Below are 11,308 nucleotides of genomic sequence, written 5' to 3'. Positions count from 1 at the left end.
CTAAGAAGAACACTGACATGCTGAGAAGGTTGTTACTACCACCGGGGAGAGAACTAAAACATGCAGGATGCCGGACTTCCAGGACCCTGTTTGGGCACCACTGCTCTAACTTCTGCTTCAGAGCTCCTGATTGGAAATGGTGGCAGCTCACCAGTGTCTCCAGAACTTGAGATCCAGCTTAAGATGCACGTTTGTCTCTCGCTCAAACTGCCCATTTTCTCTCTTTTTGTCGCTCTCTCCCCTTTGTCCCTCTCCTTGCCCTCTTTTCTTCAGCCAGTCATGATTTTTGTTAAATCTAATTTGAAGTTACCCCATGGACTGCTTCCCTTTATTTATGGTTCTAGAGTCAGACCATAACAATCTATATATCTGAATACGGATACCGCCCAGATCCATATTCAGTCATGAATGAACAGAACCTTGTTGTGCTAACAAGCTCAGAATCCGAACCTCCTGAGACCAGCCCGTATCAGAACTCAAACAGTTGCGTATTATTTAAAGGCTAAATAAAAAAACTTTCTGTGAACTTTGATCCAGTTTGTTCAACGGAACCAGAACTTTAAGCTCAGAGCAGCGCAGCCCCTTGAAGGCATCAGGCACTACACTTCATTCAGAACCAGCCCAGAACCATCAGAGAACTGGTTGAAAATGGTTCTATTGGACCTCCACAACCTTAGAAAGAGAATCCAAGTTCTGCTGACCGGCCCAGAGTGGACTCGCCTCAGGATCGCTGGAGACCAGAACCAGAAGCAGAACCTTCCTCAGTCCATCCCTCATCCCAATCTCCTACTACAGAAGCCTGGAAGATCCAGAACATCAAACCAGTGAGACAAACTGGGATCTGATGGTTTTTTATTGGGAAATCACAACAACTGATCAATAACAACAGATACAATAATCAGGATAAATCTTGTTTCCTTGACAACAGACTGTTTAAAGTTCCTAGCAACAGGTCGGTACGGGTCAGAAAGCAGAACCTCAGCAGGTCTTCAGTACTTTGGTCTCTTGACATCGACGCTGGAAAAACAACCGGATCATGTTTTATAGACGATAACCACCAAACAGGAAGTGGAAAACAGGAAGGAGGAAGCAGGAAGTGTAAAGCAGGAAGGAGGAAACAAAAAGTGGAAAACAGGAAGTTGAAAATGGGAATGCATCAACAGGTATCAGTAAACAAGAAGCAAACAGGAAGCAGTAAACAGGAAGAAGTTACCCATCAGCCTCCATCTTCTTCCTCTTCTCGATGATCTGCATCAGAACAGAGAGTTTAGCTTCCAAAGCAGAGGGGAGGAGCTTCAGCCAGTCGCTAGCCTTCATCAGACTCACCGCGCTGATCTTCTTCCATTGGCGGTCCAGCTCCGCCTTCTCATTGGTCTCCTTGAATCGACGTGTCTTCCTGCCTTCAGACATCTTGATGCCGTACTGGAAGGCGGCCCTGTGGGGACAAATGTCAGCGTCAGCAGCAGCCTGGCACCTGCCAGTCAGCGTTGAGGGAACAGCCGGCGTACTTGGGCAGTGCCTCCTTGTTGTTCATGTAATCAGAGTACTCCTCCTGGGTGTCGAAGTCCCAGCGGCCCAGCGGACCCTTCTTGTTCCCCTGGAACAGAACCACAGACCATCACCTCTGACCCCATGACGCCAGCAGCAAGGCATGCTGGGAGAACCACCTACCTGGTCCATCTTGCTATAGTCCACCTCCTCATCGCTGTCCACTGCCAGGTCGTCCATCCTGTGGAGACACACCTGATCAGAGGGGACAGCGGCTGGTCCTCAGGTCAGGACACACCTGGGTAAGCATGTGTGCGAGAGTGTCTGTGTGTGTGTGTGTGTCTCACGTTGCCGGGTAACACTCTGCGTAGGAGTTGGATCCTCCAAAGAAATCTCCCAGCTGCTCCTTGCTGGAGTCCCTCCTCTGGGAACCAGTAAACACCAGTTAAGGCTGACAACTGGACTCATGGTACCGTTCAGAACCGGATCAAGGTCAGACAGGAAATAACAGTAAAGAAGGATATGGTTCCTGGTTCTGCCACTGGTTGGCTGCTGTTCCAAACTTCTCATTGATCATCTTGATCTGGTCTTTGATCGACCCAGGACCTGGAGGACGGGGAACAGACAGATGGACAGGTTACCCATCAGCTGGTCAGTCCGGGTCAGAGTGTGGGACACCTACCCGTGTCTACATCCATCAGTGGGTGTTCGTCTACGCGCGGTTTCTCAAAGTAGGCGTGTCTTCTGCTCTTGCTGTCCTCGTCTCGTCCCCGGTGGCGCTCTTTGTCTTTGGGTTTAGACGTGGCAGACGGGATGTAGTCCCCGATGTCGTCAAAGATGCTGAAAGAGGAGTGGAGGCGTTACTCGGACAGCCGGGCGTGGGGACAGAGACGGCGGAGGACAACCTACCTGAGATCAGCTTCAGGAGCTCGCTTGTCGTCCAGTTTACCTGAAACAGAGACACGTTAGGATGAGGACGAGTCCAGGGGACACAGGTTGCAAGTGAGTCCAACCTTTATCCTTCTTCTTCATCTTCTTGTGGCGTGTCCCCTGTCTCAGATAGGACAGGATCTGGGTCAGCTTGGAGATCACGATGTCGTTGGTGGTGAGAGTCGTCTGAGCCTGGGACAGCAAGAGGACAGCGTGAGGACACAGAGGGAGACAGAGGGACAGCAGTGTTTCCATGGGGACGTGTCTGACCTCCATGCTTGGGCAGTCGGCCTTGCTGCGGATCAGGGTGGTGGGGATGTCGGTGTCGGTAAACTCGTCGTCCAGGTCGACCACGTAAGCCATCCTGCCGGGCAGGAACAGCTCATTCCTCTCCTGGACGCCCGACCGGAACGCCACGCGGTAGATGTTCCTGCCTGGGGATGCCCAGGACAACGGCTTCAGGATGGACATGAGGCTTACGGTAGCTACTTTTAGCATGACGCTAACAACAGCTGCTTTTAGCATGAGGCTAAAGGCAACTACTGTGAACTACATGGTGCTAACAGCACCATTTGGGGAAAAAAACTCTTACAACTACAGAACGATTTCTCTCTGAATTTTCCCTGATTCCTGCAGCATGTCAGGCCTTCACAGCTGCTGCTGATTTTAACAGTAAAGGAGCGGAGCTTCAGTTTGAGTAAAGAGGTCCCTCTACCCAGTTGGAGTAGAGGGGCGGAGCATTGGGTTTATTGTTTTACTTTGTTTCATGTTTCAGCCAATCAGAGCCAAGATCTGACCTGCTACGTCATCTGAGCCTCAGGAAGTCACAGCTACCAGGACAGAGTTAACTGAGACATCTGGACCTCACCAGCAGGAGGCGCCAATGCTGCATAAAACTGTTACCAACTGCCATTACACAAGACAAACAACCAATCACAGTCTCTGGAAGGTTTACAGGTCTACATCTAGCAACAAGGTCAACCACATAGCCACGGGTTTGACCCCCCCTAGCAACAGGGTTGACCACCTAGCAACGGTTTTGACTGCTCCCAGCAACTGGGTCGCCTAGCATCAGTTGGACTCCTGGGATGAACTCTGAACATGTCCTTGGTACCGGGGACTCACCCAGTCGAGTCTTGAACTCGATCTTCTCCTCTGGCTCTACGTCCTTCCTGTTCAAACACAGAGCAGAGCAAATCAGAACCGGTTCTGACCCGCTCTAGCCGTGCAGGACTCGCTGGTCTTACTTGGTCTCCTTCTGGACCTTCTCCATCATATCCTCCTCCTCTTTCTCTTTGCTGGTGATCTCAGCTCTCACCTGGAAGACACACACATTCAGAGCCGACCCACCAGACCCTCCCTGACCCCTGACCCTTTAGATCCAGCCTGACCTTCTGCAGCAGAGCGAAGTCCAGACCTTTCACCAAGTGAGTGTGCTCCATGTCACCACCCAAGAACTTGGACTCCTGGATCAGCTGCCGGCGCTTCTCTGCTGCAGACTTGTCCCTGGATCACATGAGACGCCGGGTTTACATGTAGAGACCAGAACCAGAACCTGAACCTGGACCTGGATCAGGAGCAGCAGCAGTACTCACGCCTCGGCAGTGGGTCCGACGGCCCGGTAGTTGGCCGTGGTGCTGATGAGCTCGGTCTCCTCGTAGTCCTTGTTGACGCCGTCGCGGCGCTCTCGGGCTCGGTCCCGGTACTTCTCAGCCAGCTCTCTCTCCCGCTCCATCTCCTGCTGCCGCAGCTTGGCGTAATAGCTGCAGGGGGACAGACAGGGGACACACAGGGGACAGCTGAGGATGGCTGAGGACAGATGGACCGACTCTGACCCGCCCGGAACGTGACCTCTGACCTCTTCTTCTTCCTCCTCCTGGCCGCGGGGTCCTCGTCCTCGTTGTAGTCCCTCGGCATTCTGGGAAATAAACACACGGCTCCTGTCAGCAGGGGTGCAGCAGAAACAGTCTACCTTTGACCTCTGCCTGGTTTCTGAGCCAACTCACTCATGATGTCTGGACTTAGTGGGTGGAGCCGAGGCAGGCGTAGCCCGAGGTGTCATCAGCAACTTCCTGAAGTCATCGTTGGTCAGTTTGGACCTGAGGACACACACACAGAGTTCAGCAGGAGCAGTGACGATGTGTGTTGCAGTGTGTATGTGAGCAGCACTCACTGCGCGGCAGAGCGGTGGTCATCCACTTCGTGGCCCTCGGGGGCCAGAGGGTTGGAGTAGCTCTCAGCTGCAACACAGACAATATGTTAGGCAGCAGGCGGACAGCAGGGGGCGCTACACATTTACCTCCAAATAACGGGAAGCTGAAGCTGAGGAACAAACACGACCCCCAGTCCCAGGACAAACCTTTAACCTTTGACTGAGGCGTCTGCTAGCTCTACATAGCAGAAGACAGGTGAGGTCAGAATTTTCCCTCAGAAAAATGATGGAAAATGATCCATGACTTTCAAATGTTTTATCAGTGTATATTTTTGAGTAAATGTGAATACAAGTATTTGCCCCACATTTGAGGTTTTTATTTAAAAGAAAATGCAAGCCTTGTTTCTGCTGCCTGGTGTTGGTTTGTTACATAAAATCTGAGTAAAACCTAAATAAAATACATTGTGCTTGTAAAATGTGCAAAAAAAATCATGTAGGGTAAATATTTGCACCATTATTTCTTGTAGCGGAGGCGCTCAGCTTATCAACCTCCATTACATTCTCTCACGTTTCACAAAGAGAAGGAAAAATTCCTGGAGTCTCCAGAAGGAACCCGGGCCGCCTCAGCCGGGTCCTGGGTGCCAGACCTAAAGCCAGACCGATGAGGAAACATCTGGACAACATCTGGAGGTTCCACATCATGATCAGAAATCCGGTTCATCTGGTCTGCACGGAACCAGCCACTGTAATCTGATTTTATCAGGTCTAATTTACTCTACAAATTATGAGAATTGTGCCGATAGTATCAACGAGTCCTCAGTTTTAATCTTCCAGATAAAGAGCTTAAAAGCAGCGAAGAGGAGAAACTGAACAGCAAAAATACTTCAAACCGGCGATAGAAGAGCCGAGTCTGGTGATGGTCTGAGCTAACAGTCTTTTTGAAATTAAAGGACACATTCTGAAACAACCAGAGATGTTTCTGGGATTATAGAGTTTAATTCATAATCATAACTGACATACTGCTATATTATATAGAGATTTGTTTTTAGCTAGATATCAGTCTTACAGGATGCTACGCTATCTAACCGACAGTTAGCATGCTAACAGACTCACTCTCAGGCATCTCTGCGGGCTTCTGGTCCTCTGCTCCGGGCTGACAGGAGATTTATCCCGGCTGTGGGACGGTATAAGTCTCAGTGTTTAATTGTTTCTCTGTCGGTTGAAGCTGTTTTTCTCTGCGACTGTTTGTTGTGTTTGTCTGAAGCTGTGTAGAGGCGCAATGGCGTCACTTCCTGCCGTTTCATTCAGACAGCGACCCCAGGAGGAGGATTAAAGCAGCGCATAATGGGGCACAGAAGCTAGAAATATGAAAATGATTAAACTAAATAAAATAATGAAAGAAAATAAAAGGCTAAGATCTGACACTGATTATGTAAAAATTTAATTTATTTTAAATTTCAGTTTAGGGCTTTCTTCTCGTCAGGCTGGGCAGGGTAACACCGCCCCCTGCAGGCTGGAGAAGTCACTGCAGCCTCTTCTGATGAAGGTTCTCCAGGACCAGCTGGAGAGAACTGAAGCAGCAGCTTCAGTTCTCTCAATTATATAATAAACGACCTCTGACGTTCAGCTACAATAACCATAACATAAAGCAACTAAACAAAGAAAGTACATGTATTTTTTGGCTCTTTTTATGTACATAATCTTTATGTATTATATGTTTTATTGTGCTGAAAGCAAAGCAGAACCATATTCAGATCTTTTGTGTGGACAATGTGCCAAACAAACAAGCAAAAAATCTCCTAATTTTCCTGCTTAAAAACTGAGATGCAGGTTTAAATGGATCTATCTTGTTCTACCTTATGAATTTCTGGATGAGTTTTAGGATAAAATCTATAAAGTGTGGAGTGAAGCTGTCGGTCTCATTCACACAGATGGAGGTCAACTGTGAATCAGAGATTAAAATCTGACTTAGAGAAAACACAACATTTTTCCTTATTTGGGTGATTTATGAATAAACTTAGGATCTGAAAGAATTTTATTTCTGTAAAACAAACAATCTTAGAAAGTAGATGCTGTAAAATTATTTGCTTTTTATGTTTAAAATATTTTATGAAATCATAGAGTGAATCTGAGATGTTCTGGTTCTGACCCGTTCAACATGAACCATCCGGATCACTCCTCCCAGTCCTCCCAGTAAACACGCAGCTGTGGAGTCAAGAGTCTTTATTCATATCAACACATTTACAGAGAAAATAGAGAAAGTCGAGCTGGCTTTGAGGGTGCAGGGCTTAATGTGTGGACTGGGCCAGAGTCTTAAGGGTGGCGGCCACCTGCTCAGCTGACATGTTGTCCACCGAGACGCTCCTCTCCTTCCCAAAATCTGAGCACAAACACATCAGGTCAGGTTGAGCTTAATGCAGCAGAGTGAGACCGCCGCAGATCCTCGCCTACTCACCATATCGGGCCCAGAGCCGGGCCTGGACTCCAGAACACTCTCGAATCAGAATGGGAAGGTCTGGGTTGGCCTTCTTCAGGCCCACATAGTTCTGCTCCACAAAGTCCCTGAAACACCAAACACAACCATCAAGGGGCGCCATGGCAACCAGGGGGTCTGTAGCCAGGTGATAACCAGGTAATAACCAGTAATGCAAGGTAAGGTCATTTTATTTAGCACATTTTCAGCAACAAGGTAGTTCAAAATACTTTACATGAATTAGAAGGAAATGCAAACAAAAATAACAAACCAAAGGAAAGAGCAAAAGAAGAAAACTAAATGTTCCTGTTCTGAATTCTAAGTTTGTTCTAATTCCTTTTCTGGGTTGCAAGATAATTATAAATACTCCATAATTTATCATTTATAAGCTAGAAGGAGTTTCCCTGGAAAAACTAATAGGAGTTTCTCTGCATAATAATCTAAAAAGTATAATACTGGTCTAAATAAAGAGTACTCCACAATTTCTAAAAGCAATAAACTAGACAAATAAACAGACGGGGCAAGAACCAACACATAAGGGAACGATAGTACAGTAGCAACATAGAAGACATGGCCAGCAAAGGCAGTGACATCACAGAAATGTATCTGTAACATGAGATGTGTGTGCAGTTTGACCAAGAATTTTGTGCAGCCTGCTCTCCTATGCAAAAACAGTTTATGATAAGGTGGTATTATCTCAGAGCGAGTCCTTAAGTGCTGCCATATGACTCCATGGTTGTCATTCAGAAGGGGGGGAGGAGATAGGAAAGAGCGGCTTGTTTAGATAAACTCCAGGAGATTTTCCATGCCGCTAGTGAGTTTTAGCATCTAAAGTTTGCCTGCGAAAGAATCGCATCCAATTTTTGTCTCTGTCCCACAGCATGTCAGTCTAAGTGTTCACTAGTTCGAATCAGTCCATCACAAATTTATCGATATGCCAATATACGCCAACTCCAAATAGCAGAAATCCTGTTATCATGCATCCAAATAAATCCAGGATAAATCCTTCAGGGTGGGTCCCTGTAGGACAAGTGGGCTCTCCTCTGCAGAGTATTCTAGATAAAGACCAGTTGATAACTACAGAATAACTAGATAACCAAGTAACCAGGTATTAATCAGATAATAACTACATAATAACTAGATAATAAAAAATTCACATGGTAATAACCATGTGAATTTCCCTCATGGGTTATTATTATCATTCATTCATTCTTAGGTAATAACCAAGTAAATACAAGACAATATCTACATAACCAGGTGAGATAATGATTTGATCTAGGTAATTATCACCTACAGGTGCTGGTTGAAAAATTTGATTATCATGACAAAGTTAAATCAGTAATTCCTTTCAAAAAGTGAAACTTGTATTTTATATTCATTCGTTACACACAACAAACTGATGTTGTGTGTAACGAATGTTACACACAACACAAAATGTTTTTTTTTTTTCTTTTAATGTTGATGATTAAAACTCAACTAATGAAAACTCCAAATTCAGTATCTCGGAAAATTTTAATATTACTTAAGACCAATATAAAATGTTGGCCCACTGAAAGTATCAACATGAAAAGCATAAGCATGTTCAGCACTCAGTACATCGTTGGGGCTCCTTTTGCCCATATTACTGCAGCAATAGAGTTGATCAGTCTGTGGCACTGCTCAGGTGTTATGAGAGCCCAGGTTGACCTGATGGTGACCTTCAGCTCTTCTGAATTGTTGGGTCTGGAGTAACACATCTTCCTCTTCACAATACGCCAGAGATTTTCTATGGAGTTAAGGTCAGGAGACTTTGCTGGCCAATGAAGAACAGGGGCACTGTGGTCCTTAGACCAGGTACTGGTAGCTTTGGCACTCTGTGCAGGTGCCAAGTCATGCTGGAAAATTAAATCTGCATAAAGTTGGTGAGCATCAGGAAGATCTCTAAAGCTTCCTGGTAGATGGCTGAATTGACCTTTGACCTCAGAAAACACAGTGAACCAACACCAGCAGATGACATGGCACCCAAACCATTACTGAGTGTGAAAACTTTGACTGGACCTCAAGCAATATGGATTCGGCCTCTCCTTTCTTCCTCCAGACTCTGGGACCGTGATTTCCAAAGGAAATGCAAAATTTACTTTAATCAGAGAACATAACCTTGGACCATTCAGCAGAAGTCCAGTCCTGTTTGTCCTCAGCCCAGGTGAGATGTTTCTGATGCCATCTCTGGTTCAGGTTTGACACCAGGAATGCGACAGCTGCAACCTATGTCTATCTGTGCCTGGTGGTTCTTGAAGCACCGACTCCAGCTTTCAGTCCACTCTTTGTGAATCTTAAATGGGTTTTGTTTCACAATCCTCTCTAGGGTACTGTTATCCTGATTGTCAATTTTTTTCTACCACATCGTTTCCTTCCCTATGAATGTGTTTGAACTCAGAGCTCAGTGCACAGCCAGCCTCTGTAGCAATGACCTTTGTGTCTTGCCCTCTTGTGCAAGGTGTCAAAGGCCATCTTTTAGACAACTGTCAGGTCAGATCTGCAGATGTTTAGCTGATTAGAGTGTAGCATCAGGGGTCTTCAGTATTTAACCTTTCCGCAATAGTCTAATTTTCTGAGATACTGAATTCTGAGTTTTCATTAGTTGTGAGAAACAAAATATATAAATTTTACTTTTTGAAAAAAATTACCGATTTAAATAAACTTTTTCATGATAATCTAATGTTTTGACCAACACCTGGAGATAATAACCAGGTGATAACCAGGTAGACTGATGGTCAGCGATTGCTTTGTTGGAGTCCTAGGAAACCAATTAACACCCAAACACACCACAAGGACAGAGACACCTGGTCCAGGTGAGCAGAGGACTGCAACCAGTCACAGGGTGCGACTCTGGGGCTGCAGTAGTTCTGAACTGGACCCGGTTCTCTTCAGCTCAGTGACCCAATCAGCAGAACCATTGACCCACTAACAGTTGGTCACTCTTCTGGGATTGACAGACCGGGACAGAACCTCCAATAAACTGGACCTCAGTGGAATCTGCTGTTCAGAGGACCCGGAAAGTTCTTGTTCAGTTCATCCCGTCTCTGGGCTGCAGGATGCGGTAGGTGGAGACCAACCCGGGTCAACACTGCGATTAATAATCAGAACGAGGGAGAAGGTACCGCCTGTGAGCCTCGGTGAGCATCAGTTAGCATAAGCTAGCTCCGGTCAGCAGCCGTTAGCCTTGGTATGAACCGGAGTACCTCCCCGGCCCCGGCCGCCCTGGCTCCCCGCTCACCTGGCACCCTGGCTGGCTGCTGAGCTCTGGCAGAGGTGGAGGCGAATCTCTCTGAGGTTTTTAGCCAAATTGGAGCCCAGGCTTCTCGCTGCGGCGGCCGCCATCTTGGCTTCTTCTCGTCTGTCAAGGACGAGCTGTGAGTTGTTTCAGCCCCGGGTGAATCCTGACAGGCTCCACATATGTTGGTGTTTCTCCCTGAGTTTGTCCTGACAGGATCAGGCTGCGCAAATAAACACACAACGTTTCACAGGATGTCAAATTGCAACATCAACTTACAATTTGCCCAACTCTGTAAAGCTATACCTGACATTAAATTGAAAATATTTAAGCCACTAAAGATAGCACACTGAAAAGTTGGATCACAGATAAACAACTGGCCGCCAGACGGCGCTCACCTGCTAGTTCTTTATCACACAGTAAAAAAGTAGTGTACAGCTGTTAAAATTCAGGATTTGTTATGAATAATGTGGGGGGGGGAGTGATGTCAATGACTGTTTTATGATAATTAGAACATTCTGATTCTGTCTCTTTATCGTTTGAAAGCTTTATATCTAACAGAAACATATTCAGGTCATTATCCAGAAAAGTCATTTAGCAGATCAAAATACCAGAATCAGAGTTGAGAGAACGTATGGCTGATATCAAATCAGTGAAAAATACTGAAAGTAATAAAAATAAGATCTGAAATATGTGCTGAAGATAATCATGGTTTTATTTCTTCATCCAGAGAAAAACGGATCTGATCCATCTGAACAAAAAAAACCCCATCAAATCTGGATCAGAACCGCGCTGACAGACCGGGCTCTCTGATCGGGCAAAGCTTTCAAAGACCACGTAACCGCCTAAGCTAATCAGTTAAACGTGTTGTTTAAAAGTCGCCCACCAGGGGGTGGGACCGGAAAACCAAATCAGAACCGCCTCGTTATGCAGGGCCAGACTAATTCCTGGGCATGGTTCTGGTCTGGAAACAGAACTAGAACATGCAGCTCCTGGAGGAGCAGGATCTACT

At 46.3% G+C, this 11,308-nt stretch overlaps 2 protein-coding genes across 2 annotated transcripts; both read right to left on the bottom strand.

Moving 5' to 3' along the window:
• Positions 1-835: 835 nt before the first annotated feature.
• ik (IK cytokine) lies at positions 836-5,869 on the bottom strand. The gene is made up of 19 exons (XM_088012429.1): positions 5,684-5,869; positions 4,592-4,658; positions 4,425-4,517; positions 4,277-4,336; positions 4,014-4,181; positions 3,810-3,924; positions 3,666-3,736; positions 3,544-3,590; positions 2,689-2,852; positions 2,502-2,610; positions 2,398-2,437; positions 2,171-2,328; positions 2,014-2,094; positions 1,836-1,923; positions 1,672-1,729; positions 1,509-1,597; positions 1,327-1,435; positions 1,214-1,248; positions 836-1,017 (listed from the first exon to the last, which is right to left on the bottom strand). Exons 1-19 carry the CDS (start codon positions 5,691-5,693, stop codon positions 990-992), a joined length of 1,590 nt encoding a protein of 529 aa, XP_087868555.1. The 5' UTR covers positions 5,694-5,869; the 3' UTR covers positions 836-989.
• A 909-nt stretch (positions 5,870-6,778) lies between these two features.
• ndufa2 (NADH:ubiquinone oxidoreductase subunit A2) lies at positions 6,779-10,459 on the bottom strand. Its single transcript, XM_014988418.2, has 3 exons — positions 10,300-10,459; positions 7,026-7,132; positions 6,779-6,950 (listed from the first exon to the last, which is right to left on the bottom strand). The coding sequence occupies exons 1-3, from the start codon at positions 10,401-10,403 to the stop codon at positions 6,859-6,861; spliced, it is 303 nt and encodes a 100-aa protein (XP_014843904.1). The 5' UTR covers positions 10,404-10,459; the 3' UTR covers positions 6,779-6,858.
• Between the last annotated feature and the right edge of the window lie 849 nt (positions 10,460-11,308).

This window comes from Poecilia mexicana, unplaced genomic scaffold, assembly GCF_051168715.1.
Source record: "Poecilia mexicana isolate PSO_F unplaced genomic scaffold, ASM5116871v1 scaffold_14, whole genome shotgun sequence".
In the NCBI taxonomy this organism is placed as follows: Eukaryota; Metazoa; Chordata; class Actinopteri; order Cyprinodontiformes; family Poeciliidae; genus Poecilia; species Poecilia mexicana.
Note: the sequence above shows the minus strand (reverse complement) of the source record. Positions and strands in the feature narration are given on the sequence as shown.

Bases quoted from the DNA above. Each gene is read 5' to 3' on its own strand.
- ndufa2 (XM_014988418.2), bottom strand. From the start codon at position 10,403: ATGGCGGCCGCCGCAGCGAGAAGCCTGGGCTCCAATTTGGCTAAAAAC. The intron at 7,133-10,299 runs GTGAGCGGGGAG...TTGGTGTTTCAG, and splicing joins GCAGCCAGCCAGGGTGCCAG to GGACTTTGTGGAGCAGAACT. The intron at 6,951-7,025 runs GTGAGTAGGCGA...GTTTGTGCTCAG, and splicing joins CCGGCTCTGGGCCCGATATG to ATTTTGGGAAGGAGAGGAGC.
- ik (XM_088012429.1), bottom strand. The intron at 4,337-4,424 runs GTGAGTTGGCTC...TTTATTTCCCAG, and splicing joins ACTAAGTCCAGACATCATGA to AATGCCGAGGGACTACAACG. The intron at 1,018-1,213 runs GTAACTTCTTCC...TTGTTTTTCCAG, and splicing joins AAGAAGATGGAGGCTGATGG to CGTCGATGTCAAGAGACCAA.